The following is a 17,821-nucleotide window of genomic DNA, read 5'->3' as shown; positions in this document are numbered from 1 at the left end:
AACTAAACAAAATAATAAAAAATAAAATAGACTACGCCAAAGAACATAATTGATTTCTTAATAGTTATGAACTAACTATTTCTTCTGGGAAGGCCTTATTAAGGTTTTCACCTTAGGTGATGTGTCATTGTTTTTATTTATTTACTTTTTACTGACAGAATTTAACTATTTTATTGTAAAAACATCATACTATATGGGACAAAATAAGTAAAAAAAAAAAAAAAATGAAATTTCATAGGAAGGAATCAGTGCTTTGTCATTTAGTGATATCATTGGATTGTGATATCACCTAATGAAGGTCATTTGGGATTGTGTGTGTGTGTGTGTGTGTGTGTGTGTGTGTGTGTGTGTGTGTGTGTGTGTCAGGGACAGTTTGAGTCTAGACGTTTTTGGCAGCTTTGTAATTTATGTTTATGGCTGTCAGCGTTGGCTGTGAGCCCTTGCGGTTAAAATATCATTTGGAAAAGACAAATCAATAAAACTTGCTGACTTTGTTCCCCCAAGAATAAGCAACACACTCTATTAGCCTATATTTACTTTTATTGTCTTTAAATTAAGCTAATTATAATTACTACACCAAAAACCTAAACCTAAACTTAACAGAAATCTTCCTTACAATGTTCAGTTTAGGATATTTAAAGATATATTTTCCTTAAAATGTGGTTTAATGGTTTTATTTGTGTATAATAATAGTGTGTAGCCTATTTGACTTTATTATCATAGTTGGCATTTCTGGAATAATTGCTTATTAATTTATCCCTTTGTGTCCAGAACAGTTACTTATTACGGTGAAAATACGTTTTTCCCTTGTCATTCAAAATATTAGTTATATGTTCATCCATAAGACTCGTTGTTGTGAACGGAGAAGTCCGCAGTGCAACAGTAGGGGGACATATTTAGTTGTTACACCGAAGAAGCGCCGGTGGTGTTTTAATGGTACACCGCAGCTTCTTCCGGTCTCTTTCGAATCAGCTCTGAGGAAAGATGGTGAGTCTTACAGCGCCTTGCCTTCAAAATCCCTCAACATCTGATTCGTGGCTTGTTTTTAATCACTGTACTATTGATTATATCATAAGCATATATATCCAAGGCTCAATATCATATATTATGTTTGTGATTCCTCGATGATGAGAGGTTATAGATGATTTTTTTTCATCGGTTAGCATGACGCTTAGCCTTCCTGTACAGTGAAAATAAATCAGTTAGTTTTAAAACGATCTCAAGTATTCGTTTAAGTCGTTTAATAAACGTAGTCTTGGGTTTTAATACATTTTAGACTGTTAGACTTTCAAACCAGCGTTAAGAAACGAGTTTTATAGCGGCGGGTTGCGTGGTTGACTTATACAAACATGTTTAGTTGTGTTTTTGCCAATTAGCTGCCTTTTACATCGCATTTTATGCATTATAGTGTCACAGCCTAGTGTGCTTCCTTCCCTAAACAGTTTATTTGGAAGTCATAGTCCTTGGGTTGCTACTATCATGGTATGTCTTACTATACATGCTTGTAGGACATCATAATCTCAACCTATTATCTTTCTGAGGGCAACAACAGCAATCTGCCTAACTAAACAGCGTGTTTAGGAATTATTTCAGAATCTAGTGAGCTGAATATATAAACAGTGTTTATGCACTATAGTCTTAGCATAGTGAGTTGACACTATAAACCATTATTGAGCATTATAGTGTAAATTGATGAATGCTGTCTACTTAGGCAGCTTGCTGTATGAATGAGACCATTTAAGCAATAATGATTTTCTTGTTTTTCAGACGAAGGGTACGTCGTCTTTCGGTAAGCGTCGTAATAAGACGCACACTCTGTGCCGCCGCTGTGGATCCAAGGCGTATCACCTGCAGAAGTCCACCTGCGGGAAGTGTGGCTACCCTGCCAAGCGCAAGAGAAAGTGTAAGTGTCTTTATATGTGCTGTCACAGTTCAAAGGGTTTGGGGTGATTTGGCACAGATTCAGGTTCAAGTAGCTTTATTGCATTGGTAACATTAAAGTGCCCCTATTATGCTTTTTTGAATGCTACATTTTAAGCAGTGTGTGATATAGCTGTTTATGAAAGTGCACAACAAATAAAGTTATTGTCGTCTTAAAGTATTCATTTAGAACTGCCTAACCGAGTCATCAGCAATTCCAGTCTCACTTCCTATTACGTAACTAGGTAAGATAGTAACAAATTTGCATAGTGGTCTTCATTGGCTGCTCATGAACTGCTTCTACTTTAATCCGCCCTAAAACACTGTTAGTTGTAGCCGAGACTGGAAGATTGTAGTCGATTGTTGAGAATATGCTGTTTTCAGCATTGCAAATCCACTTTGATGCACTTCAAAAGGATGAAGACTCACACTGGAGTTGATATGGGAAAAACCGACGCCATCGTTTAACACTGTGTATCAAGTGCTTAGGAAGATCAGGAGCTGAAATTCAGATACGGTAATGGCTGTTTAGTTTGACAGATGCTGTAAGCATTCGACCAATCACAATAGTCTGACCAATCAGAGCAGAGAAAGCTTGCGGAAAGGAGGGGTTTAGAGACAATCTTCGAATGAACAGTTATCATACTCTGAGAAATTAGATGTGCAATGTATGAGTGTTTCTTGACCTTGGAAGCATGTAAACCTATTGTAGGAAACATTCAAAACAAAATTAGGAACCTTTAAAATGGCATAAAGGGGTACTTTAAAGTAGCACAACTAAAAAACGAAAGCGAAAAATAGAAGTGCAAAAACAGCTGTGTTCTGTCTGGCATATCAAAACTTACCAGTGATGCATGAAAAAAACCAATGTCTGAACAATTGACTGTCCAGTGATAAGAGTGTTTTGAACTGAGGTAACCCTGAGATGTTTATGAACAGAACACAGGTGCTCATCTGGTGAAATGCATTTTTGTGTGTTCATGTGTGTGAAGTGTAATGATTGATTTTTGTTTGTAGACAACTGGAGCGCTAAGGCCAAGAGACGCAGCACCACAGGAACTGGCCGCATGAGACACATGAAGGTTGTCTTCCGCAGGTTCAGGTGAGTAAAAGCAGAGTAATGCAGATTTTCGTGCTTCTAAGGGTACGTTTACACGACAACGATGTAAAAAATAATAATAATTCTTAGTGTAGTTGACAACTCTGTCAAAATGATCTATGTTCACATGGACGACTAAAAACACTTATGCTGCCAGGCCAGGAGTTGGCTTTGTAAAGAAAGGCTCACGTCTGTGCATATACGCATTTTTTACAGAGCACTCTCAACTAATGAGCTGATGATCTGAATCAGGTGTTTGATTTAAAGAGACATGGAAAACATGCAGTGTTGGGGAGGCTCCAGGAATGTGTTTGGGAACCCCTGCTATAGACCAAACACTCAGTATAGACTGAACACGTAATACGGATGTGCATGCCGTTAGTGCTTTCACAGATCTGTGTTTTTGTTTACACTGATAATTTTTTCAAAAATTTGAACTGAAACCCGTTTTCAAGCCCTCAAAACGCCATTGTCGTATAAATGAATGGCCAAAATGCATGTTTTCCTTTTTTTAAGTTTAAAACGATTGTGTAAACAGCCCCTAAGAGTTGGGGTATTATTTTTCCCTGTTCAGAGGGCAGATTTCATAAAGCTTTTTCAAACTTATTTTTTATGTATTCGCCAAAAATTGTGTTTTTACAGATTTCTGCCTTTTTTTTTATATATATATATATTATGCTTTCTTAAATTCTCTTTTGCTTATCATGACTCTGACACACAAGGTCTCAGCAGGGGTCGAGGTTGACGCCATGATTGTAATTAAATATAATTGTAGTTAAATATAATTTTCCTTTTGATTCTGCACTGATACTTGCCCAAAACTCGAGTGCCTGTCCGGTTAGATTGGCTTACCAATGATGTCTAAACATAAATGTCTGAACAATTGACTGTCCAGTGATATTAATTTTGTACTGAGGTAAGCCTGACCCATGCACTCATGGATGTACTTTCTGTAATCTTGCTTAAACTTAATCTTGCAAACTAGTGGATTTTTGAAACTCTTGTTGGTGGGGATTTGATTGCACATCTCAAATCTATTGATCTTGTTACGGGCTTGTGAAATATCATGAAGGCCATTTAAGCATTAGTTTCTGTGTGCTGTAACGTTGACTGAATTGTTTTCTGTGCTTTTCAGAAATGGATTCCGTGAGGGAACCGTGCCCAAGCCCCGTCGGGCAGCAGTGGCTGCGTCCAGCTCCTCATAAACTGTGTTTCCAATAAAAAGTGACGTTTGAAATATCTGTCTGAATGCCTTGTTCATTTTCAAAAACACTTTCAGTACTTCTTAAACCACCTGACAAAACATTCACTTCAATACAGAGCAAAGGCTTCATTGAAGAGAAACATGGTGAAATTTGTTGGTCTTTTTTTTTTTTTTTTTTTTTTTTTTTTTTTTCCTCCAGCTTTCATGGAAGTTTTGTTAAGATTTGAGACTTTAAACTTTTGTAGAATAAAATTCTAATGCAAACTGAACTTTAATATGTTAAGAACATTCTTTTATGCCACAACTGGATTGGATGTAGTCCTGGATCAACGGCAATAAAATACTTTAAAACTTTATTATTCAATTCAGGCATAATCTAATACTTTTTTTTCTTAAATACAAGAGTGTGTATGGTGTCAAAATGGTGAAGTACTCAAACAGCCTTTTCTGAAATCCTCAAACTCCATTGTGAGAATCATGTGGGGAAACATATAAAAATGACAAAAACAGTGAGAAATCGAATGGGTGTAAAACAAATACTGTGTCAATGTGATTGAAAGTGAGAATGGTGAAGTGATTCTGTAAAGGCATTTTTATGAACTGAACAAACCTGTTTGGAGTTGCTGCAGAAAGAAGCTGTGATCGTGAACATCTTTTTGGTTGTGTGTGCTTTGATGTGATGTGTTGCAGTTAAAACAGCAAGTGAACATTATGTGCACTAAACCCAGACAGAGTAAATCTAGACTCCGCTCAGCTGAAGTTCTAGAATGAGAATGGCTGAATTGAGTCTTGTGCTGGAGTTCTTCCGTCTCTATGGAGCGCAGGCTCTAGACCCAGTACTGTTTGGTAGTGATGGGGGGTGCATGGGGTCTGTGCTTCGGGACGTGGTTCTGAGTGACGTAACTTGGGTCGTAGTAATCCCATTCTAGAGCAGACGCCCAGGCTGAGCCCGGGAAGCCATCACTGTCCATAGAAAGGATACGCAGAGATACACCTAAATGAACAATTAGGAGATTTTCAAAGAATGGACAAACTCCAAATATTCACAAATGGTCAGTCAAAAGATTGGAATAATTAAGATTTTTTGATGGTTTTGAAAGAATTCTCTTCTGCTCATTCATCTGATCAAAATACCAGAAAACTAATATTGTTAATTATTATTGCAATTTTATTGTTTTCTATTTGAATATATGGAATTTATTCCTGTGATCAAAGCTGAATTTTCAGCATCATTACTCCAGTCTTCAGTGTCACATGATCCTTCAGAAATCATTCTAATATTCTGATTTGATGCTCAAGAAACATTTCTTATTATCATCAACGTCGGAAACAGATGTGCTGCTTTATACTTTGTGGAAACTGTGATAGGCTTCCATTCAGTTTATACACTATAACAGTTTGGGGTAAGTATTTTTTAAAAGAAATTAATACTTTTATTCAGCAAGGATGTATTCAACTGATCAAAAGTGACAGCAAAGACATTTATATTACAAAAGATGTCCATTTCTTAAATAGAAAGTTCAAAAGAACAGCATTTCTATCTAAGATGTATCACTATTTCCACAAAAATATTAAAGGGTTCACCCAAAAATTAAAATTCTGTCATTAATTACTCACCCTCGTGTTGTTCCAAACCTATAAGACTTTCGTTCATCTTCGGAACACAAATTAAGATACTTGAAATCAGAGCCTTCTGTCCCTCCATAGAGATCCAACGCAACTACCACTTTCAAGGTCAGAAAGGTTGTAAAGACATCATTACAGTAATCCAGAAGTTTAACCTCAATTTTATGAAGCAACACGAGTGCTTTGTTTTTATGCAAAAACATAATTTACTACTTTATTACAAAATAATATTATCCAAAGTGAGGTTAAACCACTGGATTCACATGGATTACTTTAATGATGTCTTTACTACCTTTCTGGACCTTGAAAGTGGTAGTTACATTGGATTTTGGGTGAACTAACCCTTTAAACAGCACAACTATTTTCAACATGGATAATAATAAGAACCATTATTAATAATTTAGCACCAATAATAACTGATAATGAGCAGCAAATCAGTATATTACAATAATTTCTGAAGGATCATGTGACACTGAAGACTGGAGTAATGATGCTGAAAATTCAGCTTTGATCACAGGAATAAATTACATTTTAAAATATATTACAATAGGAAACAGTTCTTTTAAATTCTAGTAATATTTCACAGTATTACTGTACTGTATTTATTTTAATCAAATACATGCATCCCGGTTGAGCACAAGAGACTTCTTTCAACGATCGTAATTTTTCCAAACAGTGAATATGTAGTGCTGAGCATTTAAGTCTTAAAGGATTAGTTCACTTTCAAATAAAATTTTCCTGATAATTTACTCACCCCCATATCATCCAAGATGTTCATGTCCTTCTTTCTTCAGTTGAAAAGAAATTAATCCTGGAATGTTTTCATCAAAAACCTTATTCTCCTTATATTGGACTTCAATGGCCTCCAGACGGTTGAAGGTCAAAATTACAGTTTCAGTGCAGCTTCAAAGGGCTTTAAACGATACCAGACGAGGAATAAGGGTCTTATCTAGCAAAACGATTGGTCATTTTCAGAAAAAAATACAACTGTATATGCTTTATAAACAAATGATCGCCTTCCAAGTGCCTCTGCCAAAAACGCATTTCCGTATTCTCCAAAAAGTTTATGCTATATGTCCTACGCCTTCCCTATTCTACTTACGGAAAAATGGAACTGCCACTGTGTTCGTTCCGTAAGTAGAATAGGGAAGGCGTAGGACATACAGCGTAAACTTTTTGGAGAATACGGAAATGTGTTTTTGGCCGATTGTTTTGCTAGATAAGACCCTTATTCCTCGTCTGGTATCATTTAAAGCCCTTTGAAGCTGCACTGAAACTATAATTTTGACCATTTGGAGGCCATTGAAGTCCACTATAAGGAGAATAATCCTGGAATGTTTTCATCAAAAACCTTCATTTCTTTTCAACTGAAGAAAGAAATACATGAACATCTTGGATGACATGGGGGTGACTAAATTATCAGGAAAATTTTATTTGAAAGTGAACTAATCCTTTAAAGAAATGGTTTGAACTTTTTAAGTCTCCTCAATTCAATGAATGAGATCACAAAACCCACCTGCACTGGCTCCAAAGTCACTGTCCAGTCCAGAGCCCCTAGCCGAGGGGCTTGATGATGCCACAAAACAGGAGTTCTCCGGCGGGATGATGCTGGTGGACTCACACTCCACATGGATCTTGTCCAGAGAAGCGCCCTCCAGGTCCATAGTGCTGCTTCTACGCATGGAAGTCATCGGCATTGAGAACTGTAACCAGTGCAGTTAAATGGTTAACTTACTTGCATAGGATCAAACATCTATTTCACTGGGAGCCAAAATGGTGTAGTGGGATGTTTACATGGTAATGCCATGTAAACACCCCAATATATGAAAATGGCCATCATATTACCATACCAGAGAGCCATGGTGGCCCACAACCACCCTAAACATTGACATCTTTCCTTGATACACTCAAATTAAGCTTTTGAACATACTCGTGTTTTTGACCCTACCCCATTTGGAGTCAGATGAAGTGCTGGTGAGTTCGGTGGCACCGTGTTGACTCGCTCCGTGTCCGAATCACTGGACTGCACCAGAACCGGGGCGCTCGTCCTCCAGTTCGGCACGCGCAGTGATTCGGACCCGGCGTAAGTGGCCCCGTCCGGGCGTAGAAACCTGGCGCGCTGCCCGGTGGCCCTTCTCTCCGCTGAGGAGGTCAGGGATGAGGTGATGGGTGGCGCCAGCATCGGTTCCGAGACCGAAACATAGTTGGTCTTTCTGTTTGGAGCGAACAGAGGCTCATCAGAGAAGCGGGTGATTCTCTGGCGGGTGGAATATGATGAGTGCATGAGCGAGGTTTCCGACCCGCATCGGTCTCTCTTCCTCCGGGTCATGCGGAACAGCTTGTATCCTACGAACAGGCAGTTGAGCAGCAGGAGCAGAAGGACGCAGGGAATGAGCACCAGGATCAGCAGGGCTAAACTGGACACCGGGAGGCCCTCGGGTAAGTTTGATGAGGGCACAGCCGATCCCAGCTGCGACATTTCATCACAAATCAGGATAAAATAATATGATTTTGATGTTTACTCAATTTTATCTGTGATCATTAAATGTTTTTATGTAAAATAATAACTATAAAATGACTAAAACTGATATTCGACAGTTCAACCGCAGGTGCGCCCCATTGACATCAATTAATTCCGCCAGAGTGCAGGAGCGTCAAGAGCTTTCTGGCTTTTCACCGCTTGAAAAAGACAGTTTACATCAACTTTTAAGTCTTACCTCATAGATGAGAATGTCTTTGGTGTGTTTAGCCGTCTATTTTGTTCGCAAAGCCCTCAAAATAGCACAATAATGAAGTTCAAAATGTAAAAGGAAGTATGCAGGGAGTCGCGCGACAGCTCGCGCACTTTTTTGAAGACTTTCAGCTGAGGTGAAATCAAGAGTAATATCTGACAGGAAAACAAAACAACATCGCCGAGAAAGTTAAGAGAATGCTAAGGAAATAATCAGCTGGTGACTATTAATAATGTAAATAATATTAATGTATAAGCCACAACTTTCTTTTGCTTCTTCTATCGCTAAGCGTCTCGCAGGTTTGTAAAACAGCTACATAATGTAGCCAGAACATGTAAACATTTATTTTAAATGTATTAAAATATAAACTTTTTAAAGTTACCCGAATTATTCTAAATAAGAAAGTACAGTAAATCTTAAAATTTCGACACGTTATTCTTTCTTGACCAGTTTTTGTTGGGGAAACGTTTGTTTTGAAACAGGCTAAGCTAGTTATCTGCTAATGTTGTTATTGTTAACTAAAACTATTAAAAATCGATGTTGTTGTTTAAAAATAAAGCTGAAATAAAATATTAATATTAAATTAAAAAGTAAACTTTTTTTATTATTGAAAGAGTGAAAGGTGACATAACATGCGAGACAATAACAAAACCAAACAAAAAGAGAGAAAAGATAACAGAACAAACATACCGAGATACGGAAAGAAGTAAAGATACGCATATACTTATACATAAATATAAATGTTATATATAATGCACTAAAATGCAAAGGTTATTTCACAGCTTTCAGTATAAATAGAAAAGGTAAATGTATATCTATAACAAAAAGTATGTAATATATGTACATATACACATACATATACACGTACATACATACATAGACACACATACATACACACACATATACATATATACACACATACATACATATATAAACACATAAATGCCAATATACAAGGATACGGTATATACATTTTCTTTATAACATCTATTGTTATTAACATGGTACATTTAGTCAATTTAAGGACGAAGTTGAAGAAATAGGATATTTGCTAATATAATAATAATAATAATAAGAAGAAAAGTAATGATGCTATGTATGTATACTTGCATACATTCCCTCTTACATATCAATATAAAAGATATGTATTAATATGCAAATTTTAAATATGAAAAAAGTAAACTTAAAAAAAATTAATTTTGCTTACGTTCAAGTTGAAGTAGGCCTACTAAAACTGATTTAATTATACTTTAAAATATGATGGGTTGACCCATCAGTGGTTGGGTTTATCCATATTTTCCCAAACATGGGTTGAAACAACAGCATTTTAATGAAATATTGGATCGAGTTTTCACCATATAATTCATTTTATGACCGAGAGAGGGCAGTATATACCAGTTTAAGATGTAGTCATCTATTATTCCATAGTTCAGTTGTGTGTAAATGCAATCACAAACACAGTACATGTTCTTTCTTTGTAGCCATCAAAGAAATAATTAAAATGTGAACCTATCCTTGAATCCCATAGACTTGAGGCTCTTTAGATGCTCCCTTAAGTAATTACATTTACATCCATTCATTTTGCAGACGCATTTATGCAAAGTGATGTACAAATGAATAATGATTCCACAGAGAACACCACTTAGGACAAACACATAATCATTGTAGGTGTTGTGAAATGTTATGAATTGCCTCCTTTGACGTTAGAGAAAGTGAAAAATACATATTTTCTGCATAAATTGTAACTAATTTAAAATTGCATCTGCACAATGGTGGATTTTCCAAGTGGAAATGGATGCAATGGTGAGCAAATATTACACTTCAGATATAGAATTGGCATTTTTAGTTTTACTAAGAAATATCTAGGATCACACTCATCTAAAAACAGCCATTCTGACCCTGAGTAAGTGTAAGTGTCATTTTAAGCTGTGAGTATGATTCATGGGACACAAACGCAGCCATGACTGACACGAGACAATGTTCTTCTCACTCAGACAGTTCATATATTTGCACATTGCCTGTGAAACCCAGTCTGTTGAGCCAGGGGGGAATCATTTCCAAGTATCTCCTTTCAAATATACAGTACATTCTCAGAAAAATAATAATGTGCACACAAATTGGAAGAAAGATTTGTGCTTTAAAATGCAGCGCAGAACAAAAAACTTTCTTCTGTACTTTCTTTTCTGCTATAACAGATCCAGTCTTCTGGGGAGGTTTTCCACAATGGATGAAGAGACTTGCTCTCACACAAGCATCAAGAACAACATGTTCCTTGATCAACATCTTTGTTGATCCTGGAACAACATTCAAGATTCGAGGTAAAAGTTTACAGTTCATGTCATGTTTAGGTTTACAACAAGGGTTAGGTGCTTCTACATCAGTGTTATTTGCCTATCATTTATTTTAGGGATAACGTAGGTTTAGGGGTAGGGATAGGACTACATTTTCAGATAGAAATGTTCCAGGATCAACAAAATATGTTGATCCAGGAACATGTCTTACTTGGCAAAATCACTGTGACCTGTTGTATGTTGGAGTCTGGTTCACGGTTTGAATGCATCCCAAAAGTCTTCAATAAGGGTTCAAGTTTGGCCTTTTCACAAGTCCTTCCACACTATAGACTTAGTAAACCATTTCTTCATTAACCACACTTTGTGCACAGGGGCATTTTTTCTTTTCTGTATATTAATTACTCTTGGATGAGTTCTTCATTAGTTTTTCCCGCGGATCACTTTGTGCTATACAAAGTAACTATTTTCATCTTCAGAAAGGAATAGGGAATATACAGAAGGCTTTGAAACTATTAAAATCATGCTGATTAAATATTTAAAAGCTAAAACTTTGTGGTAGCTAGCTACTGACTTTTAATCAACCACAACATGGCCTCGTATAGCTTTTGTGTTTATTAGTATTCAAATCCACAGAGCAGAAATATGAGCATCTCAAATGATTAATACAGAAAGTTCTACTTTATTCTTTTTTTTTAATCTTTTTTAAGCTAATATATATATCACCATACTTCCTTCTGTTATACTTGCTTCTGTTACAGTATATTAAGATAGTATTACAAGCTCTATGAAATATTATGTTTAATTATGCAAAGGAGACGTTATCGAATTAAATATGCACTCATTTGCATACATTGCCAGAACAGAAATCTAAATATTGGATAAGGTGCAAAATTCTTTTTTCATTTTGGATATCTCTTTTTCATAAATCAGAAAATACTTCAAAACACCAGGAAAAAATGCTAAATATTTTATAAAAATAAAATTTTATATAAACCAGGCAAATGATATATGAACAAATTCTGTAAAAAACCTTCGGAATATAGATAATAAAACTAGAATATAAGTGGAAATTTCAAAATGCATTTTGATTATGTATTGTAATTCAAATCTACTGACGCAAATAAATAACGTGTAATACAATAAACACTTAAATGGGTATTTTGGATGTTTTCTTTCCACTAGACTAAAATTGACCAGTACATGAAAAACAATGATTTTGCCATTCACTAAACAGCTTTTCTCCCACTTTTATTGAATTGAGTCTATTTTGAGTGCTCAACCCATTAAAGACCACAACACCAAATGCCAGTCATTTCAATAATAAAACTTTTATTTCTGCTTACAAAACATGCGTTCATCTTACATGCCAGGTAATATCTTAAAGTCACATTTTCTCTGTATAATTTTTACAAATAATTCATTGGAACATGACACAGGGATCTCTCATAGAGACTAAATCACTGACAGTTCTGTACATGAGTACAAGGTCGTCATGGATAAAGAAGTATGCTAACACTTCAGAGTAGCACCTCTGCGCTTCAGTCAGAGGAGTGTAGGTGTGTGTTCAGTGCGTGCGCCGTGTTCGTGTGTTTTCCTCAAACACTTCATCTCTGTACGAATCACACTTACGCAGGTATTACATACCTATGTGCAATATGTTTGTGCGAGCATCCCGTCTCACACTTAAGTGTGTGTGTGCCTCACAGAGACAAACAGCTGACGTTAAGTCCATCACTGAAATTAGTGTGGGTTGTCTTAAGTTAACACTGTCCCAAGCTGTGCTTGATGATCTCCTTGCTGCTTGGAGGAATTCGATCTGGGAAAACCACTTGGAATTCAACCAGTAGGTCGCCGCGCTGGGCGGGGTTTTTCGCTCGGGGAAGCCCCTCCCCTATGAGCCTTCTCACTGAGCCGGGCTTGATGACATCACTGCATGGGAGGGGCTTCATCTGTCCATCAAGCGTGGGGATGTTAACCGTACACCCACATAGAGCCTGGAGGAAAAACAAAGAAAGAAAACCGTTAAACATTGTGTCACAGGATCATCTTTGGCATAAAGGTCTATATCGATCCTCCAGCAGTCTTCTTGAGGTACGATCTGTTATATCACACTCTGCAGAAGAGCTATAATGCCCCTCCGGCGTATGTTATGAGGCCTAATCCACTTGTCTATATATGATGCTTTTATATAATGCGAGTATGAACGCGGGCGGAATATAGGCCAGACAGATTGAACATTACTGTTACGCAACGGCAGAAAAGAGCTGCTAATCGCTCTCATTTCTCAATGATGCTCCAGTCTGCGGGGGACGAGAGGGTGCGCGTGGGAAGAGAAAGATGAAGTGGATGTGGAAAATGAGAGAGGGAGGGAGCGAACGAGGGCGAGAGGTTTGGTGTGGAAAGTAAGAATGGAAATGAGATGGAAAGAATGAAAGAATAAATAGTTGTTTTTAACAGCCGATGCCAAATCTGATATCGGGATGGACGATTTAATGACCACTTCTGTTAGTCAGCCAATAATCTTAAAATGGCAAAATAGGCCAATTAATTGGCCAATAATTGGGCATTTTAAGATTACTGGCATCAAGTGATCAATGTCTGCTTGGCTAGTTTACAACTGTTAGCTAAAAGTGTCAATGTCAACATTTTTATGTATATATCCCCATCATATTGGGGAATCAGGCACAGTTATCAATGCCGATAATCGCTGAATATGTCAAATAATTGACCCTTTTAAAGAGATAGTTCACACAAAAATGATCTTATAATACTCACCCTCAAGTAATTCCAAATCTGTATGAATTTCGTTGTTCTGCTGAACACAAAGGAAGATATTTGGAAGAATGTTTGTAACCAAGCAGATTTTGCCCCCCATTGACTACCATAGTATTTTTCTTTTCCTACCATGGTAGTCAATGGGAGGGTGAAATCTGCTTGGTTACAAAGATTCTTCCAAATATCTATTTTTGGGTGAACTATCCCTTTAAGATTACCAGCATCAATTGATCAATGTTTGCTTGTCTAGTTAGGGATAAGGGATAATTAACCAATTCTGTTTTGTTTTTTGTTTTTTTTTGAGTAAAATTATGTAAAATAAGTGCAAATTCCATTCTAATTTTCTGTCTTATGTATAAATCATCATTATATCGGCCACCCTGCTCTCCAGATATTAACATGGGTCTATTCATAGTTTTCTAAGAAAATAGATGCATGAGGGCGTGAAGGCAAAATAAAATCCACTGCTAGAGAGGAGCGAATGACAGAATGTGTGCGAGACGATGCCGAGAGCTGAGGAGGAGGTGTGCGAGATGGGAGGGGGAGTGTGTGAGAGTGTGTGTGCGCTGAGGCTGCGGGGGAGAGATGCTAAATTTAGACGCAGCTCTCTGCAGAGGCTTATTGAGTACCAGCGACTGCGAGGGAACATTTCGTACTGCCATGCACACGTACACATGTACACATCTCACCTCTCGCAGAGTGATGGTGGAGGTGTACACAATATGCGAGCCGTCTCGTCTGAAATGGGCGTGCTTCTTCTCCTTAATAACGAAGGCCAGGTCGTTAGGGGCGTGGCCGAGCATCTGATGGCCCTCCTTGGGGAAGGTGATCCTGGTGCCCTCCTTCCACCCCTTCTTCACCTCCACGTCGAACACGCGCTCTTCCGGTCTCAACGCGTGTTTGTCCGCCTGCCGGAGGCGTGTCACTTTCACGCGCTTCGTCACGCCCATCAAGATGTCCTCCAGTGACACGAGGAGCTCGTGAACTTCGGCCACACCCGATGGCTTTAGCCCGCCCTTGTTGCGGCTGAGGTGGGGCAGGGGGTTCCTCAGGAACGGGTTAAACAGGTCGTCGTCGGAGTCGAGTTCGAAGTTGAAGAACACGTGCCAGGAGTGGGCGTCGGCTTTTGAGGTGCTGTGGGAGGGATCGCTTTTGTTTCCAGCTGGAGCCACACCTCCTTTGGTCAAACCTGGAGGAAGATAAAAAGCTTTCTTTAGTGTGCATAACTTAGGCTTGTCTGTTTTTGCAAGGGGTTCATCCTCTGGTTAATAAAGTATTGATAAATAATTGATCAGTCTGCAGCACTGTGAGTGTGTGAATCAGTTCAGCCGAGGTTGATGGAACCCACTGAACTCAGTGTTCATCTATCTGCATTGTGCATTAACTGCATGTTTGTGATTGCAATTTCTTCTCACCTTGTTGATCATAGATGGTGCGTTTCTCTGGGTCGGTCAGAACGTCGTAGGCTTGTGCAATCTGTTTGAATTTGTCCTCTGCGTCTGCGTCTGGGTTCTTGTCTGGGTGGTAGCGAAGCGCCAGACGCTTGTACGCCCGTCTGATCTCCTCCTCATTAGAGTCACTTGACACACCGAGTACAGAGTAGTAATCCACACACTCTGGTGAGGACGGGGGGCTAGACACCTCGGGTTCTTCACGCACCTCCTACATAGACACACACACAGACAGATGGCAGGAGTTTAGAGTATGCTCATTTCTAGTTCTCACTGGTTCACCTACACAAGGTGATTCCAGATAAAAGATGAAGTTCATTGTTTCAAGCACCATAGACAATGAAGGGAGTCCCCCTAATATTCAGAGTAGAAGATTTTTTCTTCAATTCTTCTTGTGAATATTGCACAGATAGGCAGAAAATAAAAGGTTCTTATATTTTTTTTATGGTGTAAAACAACCAAAATAAAATTGAAATCATATTTAATGTAATTATTATAATTTGATATATTAAAGTTTAAAATTATTTTATATAACAAAAGTATTTATTTGTATTTCTGTGGAAATACAATTGCCCCCCCCCCTATATTCTCCACTCTAAAGTTTGTGAGTGTATATTATATAGTGGGGTATAAATGCACAGATTTTTTTATGTGCCTCTAAATTCTCTATTATATAATATAAACTCAAATTTTTGGGTGGATATTATATAGTTGAAAATATAGAGGCACATATAACAAATTATAAATGTATACATGTCTATATTTCCCACTATATAACACTCACAAACTTTGAATGTTTATTATATAGTAGAGAATATAGATATATGTGTAAAAAAACATCTATATTCTCCAATATATAAATCTATACATGCCTCTGTATTCTCACATAATACCCTCAAAGTTTTGGGGTGTATATTATATACTGGAAAATATAGAGGCATAAATAATTTACAAATCTCTATATAACTGTATATTCCCCACTATATAATATGCATATATATTTATATAGTGGAGAATATATATTTAGGATATATATATATATATATATATATATATATATATATATATATATATATATATTCCCCACTATATAATAAACACCAAAGTCTGAGAGTGTATATTATAATAGTGGAGAATATAGATGCATATATATTTGATTTAAATGTTATATGCAGCATCTCACCTCAGGTGTCCATCCCTCTTCTCCGTGGATCACTTTCACTTTGCACTTGACATTCTTGTGTTTGACGCCGAATTGAGTCCAGATGAGAACCATGGTGCTGTTGCTGTTGGTGCCGGTGAGTGTGAGCCGAGCGCGTGAGCTGTTGGAGCTGCTGTCTGCTGCATCTCCCGCCGCTCTGCTCGAGCTTTTATACCCGCGCTCTACTCACGGCGCCCACGCTGCGTGACCGAGCTTCCCCGAGCACGCCCATTCTCCACGTACACGAGAGGGGATACCGCGTGCCCACCAATCCACGCTCGATGCTTCTGCGGAATAAGATGAGCATCACGCGGATGTGGCAGCCCACCTCTCCATGTGGAGGAGCGTTTCCGGAATTCACAATGAGTCTCATCCCTCCCTCCCTCCGTCTCTCCATCCTTCCATCCTAAATTGGTCTTCTGTTACAGATTGTTCTTTTGGTTTGTCGGCCAGCTTCTTTGGGTTGGAAGCTGTGAATGACAGTGGATTTTAGTAAAGAATGTCAGTAAATGAACACGGAAAATGTATGCATATAAAATCAAAGCAAATGAACATGAAAAAAAAAATGCATATAATATATATTTTTTTAAAATAAATAAAGTGCAAGGCGAGTTTGACTATAAGCACCTCCACCAGAGCCGTGCAAATTTTTACTAAACTTTGCACCTATATATATTCTTTTTTTTATTTTTTTACCTTAACCCTTTATTTTCACTTGGTCACTTAAAAAAAGAAAATGTTTGCATATAAAATGAAAGCAAATGAACATGAAAAAAATGCATATATATATATATATATATATATATATATATATATATATATATATATATATATATATATATATATATAAATATGTTACAGATTGTTCTTTTGGTTTGTTGGCCAGCTTCTTTGGGTTGGAAGCTGTGAATGACAGTGGATTTTAGTAAAGAATGGCAGTAAATGAACACGGAAAATGTATGCATATAAAATCAAAGCAAATGAACATGAAAAAAATTGCATATAATATATATATATATATATTTTAATAAATAAAGTGCAAGGCGAGTTTGACAATAAGCACCTCCACCTGAGCCAAATTTTTACTAAACTTTGTGTGTATGTGTATGTATATATATATATATATATATATATATATATATATATATATATATATATACACACACATGGCAGTAAATGAACACGGAAAATGTATGCATATATATATATATATATATATATATATATATACACCGTAACCCTTTATTTTCACTTGGTCACTTAAAAAAAAGGAACTTAAAATAATAATAATAATAATAATAATAATAAAAACTTGCATTGATAGAGAAGACACGAAGCTCAAACAGTAGTTGCCTATTCTGTTGAGAGCTTTCAACAGAAAATTTCACTGCCTGACATAGAGCTGTACTACAAATTAGCATTTTCAAAATTATATATGTTTAATGGATTACTACTTAGAAAGTTAGAAAATGTCTCTGGTTGTTACTGTCCTGTTTTTTATATCTTATATATTGTCTCTGAC

At 37.1% G+C, this 17,821-nt stretch overlaps 3 protein-coding genes, 1 long non-coding RNA gene and 1 other non-coding gene across 8 annotated transcripts in view; 3 read left to right on the top strand and 2 right to left on the bottom strand.

Moving 5' to 3' along the window:
* The first annotated feature begins 831 nt into the window (after positions 1 to 831).
* rpl37 (ribosomal protein L37) lies at positions 832 to 4,256 on the top strand. Its single transcript, XM_048167384.1, has 4 exons — positions 832 to 987; positions 1,768 to 1,903; positions 2,938 to 3,022; positions 4,155 to 4,256. The coding sequence occupies exons 1-4, from the start codon at positions 985 to 987 to the stop codon at positions 4,222 to 4,224; spliced, it is 294 nt and encodes a 97-aa protein (XP_048023341.1). The 5' UTR covers positions 832 to 984; the 3' UTR covers positions 4,225 to 4,256.
* On the top strand, positions 3,865 to 3,942 carry LOC125253656. The gene has a single exon (XR_007181518.1). It is a non-coding gene; the product is annotated as a small nucleolar RNA SNORD72 (small nucleolar RNA).
* A 303-nt stretch (positions 4,257 to 4,559) lies between the features above and the next one.
* hwa (huluwa) lies at positions 4,560 to 8,529 on the bottom strand. 3 transcript variants are annotated; one of them, XR_007181442.1, is made up of 4 exons: positions 7,798 to 8,527; positions 7,366 to 7,552; positions 4,834 to 5,217; positions 4,560 to 4,684 (listed from the first exon to the last, which is right to left on the bottom strand). XR_007181442.1 is itself a non-coding variant. In XM_048167383.1 (4 exons), the coding sequence occupies exons 1-4, from the start codon at positions 8,326 to 8,328 to the stop codon at positions 5,051 to 5,053; spliced, it is 798 nt and encodes a 265-aa protein (XP_048023340.1). In that variant the 5' UTR covers positions 8,329 to 8,529; the 3' UTR covers positions 4,560 to 5,050. The 3 variants fall into 3 exon arrangements, 2 of the variants coding, with proteins under 2 accessions (XP_048023340.1, XP_048023339.1); XM_048167383.1 differs by having other exon boundaries at positions 4,560 to 5,217; positions 7,798 to 8,062; positions 8,150 to 8,529; XM_048167382.1 differs by having other exon boundaries at positions 4,560 to 5,217.
* LOC125253435 overlaps positions 7,944 to 17,821 on the top strand; it is a 38,016-nt gene continuing 28,138 nt past the window's right edge. Inside the window, exons 1-2 of one of the 2 annotated variants that reach the window (XR_007181444.1) lie at positions 7,944 to 8,288; positions 10,777 to 10,899. This is a non-coding gene — a long non-coding RNA (uncharacterized LOC125253435). Of the gene's footprint in view, positions 8,289 to 8,678; positions 8,816 to 10,776; positions 10,900 to 17,821 lie in introns of those variants that run through there. The other variant, XR_007181443.1, reaches the window with a different exon arrangement.
* Positions 12,182 to 16,677, bottom strand: zgc:122979 (uncharacterized protein LOC641576 homolog). Its single transcript, XM_048167381.1, has 4 exons — positions 16,282 to 16,677; positions 15,063 to 15,309; positions 14,337 to 14,836; positions 12,182 to 12,866 (listed from the first exon to the last, which is right to left on the bottom strand). The coding sequence occupies exons 1-4, from the start codon at positions 16,372 to 16,374 to the stop codon at positions 12,633 to 12,635; spliced, it is 1,074 nt and encodes a 357-aa protein (XP_048023338.1). The 5' UTR covers positions 16,375 to 16,677; the 3' UTR covers positions 12,182 to 12,632.

The sequence above is a fragment of the Megalobrama amblycephala genome, linkage group LG18, assembly GCF_018812025.1.
Source record: "Megalobrama amblycephala isolate DHTTF-2021 linkage group LG18, ASM1881202v1, whole genome shotgun sequence".
Classification (NCBI taxonomy): Eukaryota; Metazoa; Chordata; class Actinopteri; order Cypriniformes; family Xenocyprididae; genus Megalobrama; species Megalobrama amblycephala.
The sequence above is the reverse complement of the archived record's forward strand: the minus strand, read 5'-3'. Positions and strand labels throughout refer to the sequence as shown.